At 40.8% G+C, this 2,714-nt stretch overlaps 1 protein-coding gene across 1 annotated transcript in view; it reads left to right on the top strand.

Annotated features, from left to right (window-relative positions):
• NDFIP1 (Nedd4 family interacting protein 1) overlaps nucleotides 1–1,301 on the top strand; it is a gene marked incomplete at its 5' end in the record, with an annotated part of 7,826 nt that extends 6,525 nt beyond the window's left edge. Inside the window, one exon of the mRNA XM_009703882.1 lies at nucleotides 1,163–1,301. Coding sequence (XP_009702184.1) covers nucleotides 1,163–1,236 — 74 coding nt within the window. The remainder of the gene's footprint in view (nucleotides 1–1,162) is intronic.
• Between the last annotated feature and the right edge of the window lie 1,413 nt (nucleotides 1,302–2,714).

Here is a 2,714-nt window from a genome sequence, read left to right as displayed (position 1 = left end):
CTGCTGAGTCACCAGAGGGTTTATTTCCCCCAGTTGTATGCTCACGTAGTGTGAGCGTTTAAGCGTCAGCTTTATCATCTGCAGTTTGTTCTCACTGAACAGGTTTTTTGTTTGTTTTTTTTTTTTCTCCTTTACTGAAACTTAATTTTTCATTTATTAAAGGAACTGTGTGGTTTCTTGTTGCACAAGCTTTTCCTGTGTTTGGAATTTGAAATTACAATTTTAGAGACATTGCTTGACTCCTTGCTTGTGAGGATGGCGGTGTAGAGGTTTTTTTAAAAAATTTTTACTTATTTGTTTATTTTTTGGTCATTTTAGAGCTTTCAAAAAGCACACTCTCTTTTAGATATATTGAGATAGATGTTCAGAATAATTTCTAAATATTACAACTTTGACACTTCCACTGAAAAGAAATCTTTAGTCCTAAATTCTAGGCACACAAAAAGACTTGGATTTTCAGTGTATTATTGTTCTTAAGATTAGATTTCCTCTGTAGGGCGTGACGGAAAGGGCATGGTGAGTGATCATTTTCATTTTAGAGCAGGGATAATTTTTAGAAAATGAGGAGAGGAGTAATTAGTGCAAACCAGAAATAACAACTGGTGAAAATGAATCTAATCGAAAGCTTGGTGTTTACTATTCAGTGTGCGTGTGCTCGTAACGGACCTGATCCGTGGCAGTGTCTCAGCAGAGCACGTCGGCTGTAGGACACGTGCTCGGGGTTTCTGCTGGATCTCAGGTTTGAGCAGTTGTAGCCAGCATGGCTGGGCCAGGCAGTTTGTGGGAGCTGGTGTCTCCTTCCTACCCGGCCACTTGATAGGAAGATGGAAACCTTATCGTCGGCCTGGGTGGGTGCAGCAACTAAAGACCGAGTCAAGTTTTGTCCTCCTAGTGCAATCATTTCATAGACCTACAGGTTGTTCTGCCAGTGTTTCCAAGAGCATTGTCTGGTTTAGTGTCTGTGCGCCCCTAAGGAATTTTAACTCTTCAGAACGATAAAATGTGCCCAGAACTGCTGAGCGTTTTGCTAGAGTCATGTCATTGTGTACCAAGGTACTTTATAAGCCTTTAGACATCCTGCACTCTTTGTGAACTACATCCTTCTGTTATCCAAAATAACAATCTAACTATAGTTTCAATATCCAATATCCTTCTCTGACAGATGTTTTCTGGCAAATGTCTTCCTGCATTAGTGAATTCTCCCTCAAGAAGCAACAGGACACCTGCAGGAAGTGAATCAAGACTCTGGAGCAGAAGAAAAAATAATCACCTGCTTTAAAAGAAATAAATAAAAGTACTGTGGGGGAAAAAAAAAAAAGAGAAGCATTTCTTTCTATTTGTTTCTAGGTGTAAAATTTTAATAATCAATGCAGAATCCTGTAATCATTGAATCATTAGTGGCTAATGTTTGAAAAAGCTATTGCAGTCGAGTCTGTGACGTGCTAATAAAGCCTTATATAGATCGTTTCTGTCGTGATTTCGGTAGCATGAGCCCTGTCCCCGGAGCCAGCAGGGGCCAGACTTGCTTTATTTCCTCCTCCGCCCTGGCAGCGGGTTTGGGCCCTGCTCTGTCCTGTACAGCCTGCGTAACGCTGACGGCCAAAGGGATGATCTCAGAAGTGGAAGTGATGGCGTCGCTGCGCTCACACGCCTTTCTGCCCCTTAAATCCCATCGCACCCGCGCTGTCTGCGGCTGCAAGGCAAAATGGGTCCGTGCGGTACAGATTCTTGAGGTGTAATCGGGGGAGAGTAGTATTTTGAAGGTGGCACAAGTATTAGTTTTTTAATAGTCTATATTCTCAATGTTGTAGTATACTTTACTTTCATACTACCTACTTTTTGAACTATGTAGGGATTTTCACGGTACACATCGGTAGTGTAAAAATGAAAGATCACGTTGCAACTTTGTATAAAAATTACCATGCAAAACAAAGGCTTTTTTTTTTTCCCCCCTTTGGCTTGGGACTTTTGAGACAATTCCTAACATACCTGTAATTCTTGCTTTTATAATTTGTGTTAGCAGAGACTATGATGCATCATCAGTGTAGATTTAATGTGCACTTTTGTGCTTTCTGCCAAGTGGTAATTCACTTTGGAGTTTTACTATGTTAAAACTGTAAATACAGCAGAACGTTAATAAATGTCACTTATGTAGCAATTTTTGCTGTAGAATAGTGTTTAATTTGGTTTCAATGCTTTATTGCACTTGGTTGTTGATTACAAATGGAGATGACCTGTGGGAATTTCATTACTTTTTCCATGGAAGGTGTAACAAAACTCTCCACGGTGTCTGCCTTTTTGTAACCAGGTTTTCAAACCTGGAGACAGTCCTTCAGGTCAGGAAACGGCGATTCCATACATTGGGGGGGGTGTGTGTGTGTGTGTGTTGGATTTTTTTGGTAGTTTCACATACATAACTTACCTGCCTCGTGAAACGGTTGGTTTGTGGTTTTGGTTCATGGCTGAATTTCTCAAATGTATGGTCCTCACAAACAAGCAGTTGAGACTGACAAAGATAGATGGAGGTCACGCAGAGACTTCCCTTTTAAACAAGAATAAGTGTACACAGAGAGAATTATTAAGTTCATCCTGCAAGGCAAAATCTGTAGCATTGGGGAACTCTGAATCACGTTTGCCCAAACTTGGTCGATCAGCCTTGTGTTTACTCTCTTGGCATCTGGGCCTTATTTGGTCTTGTATCTTCAGAGAACTCG

The sequence above is a fragment of the Cariama cristata genome, unplaced genomic scaffold (assembly GCF_000690535.1).
Source record: "Cariama cristata isolate BGI_N322 unplaced genomic scaffold, ASM69053v1 scaffold36550, whole genome shotgun sequence".
Lineage (NCBI taxonomy): Eukaryota > Metazoa > Chordata > Aves > Cariamiformes > Cariamidae > Cariama > Cariama cristata.
Note: the sequence above shows the minus strand (reverse complement) of the source record. Positions and strands in the feature narration are given on the sequence as shown.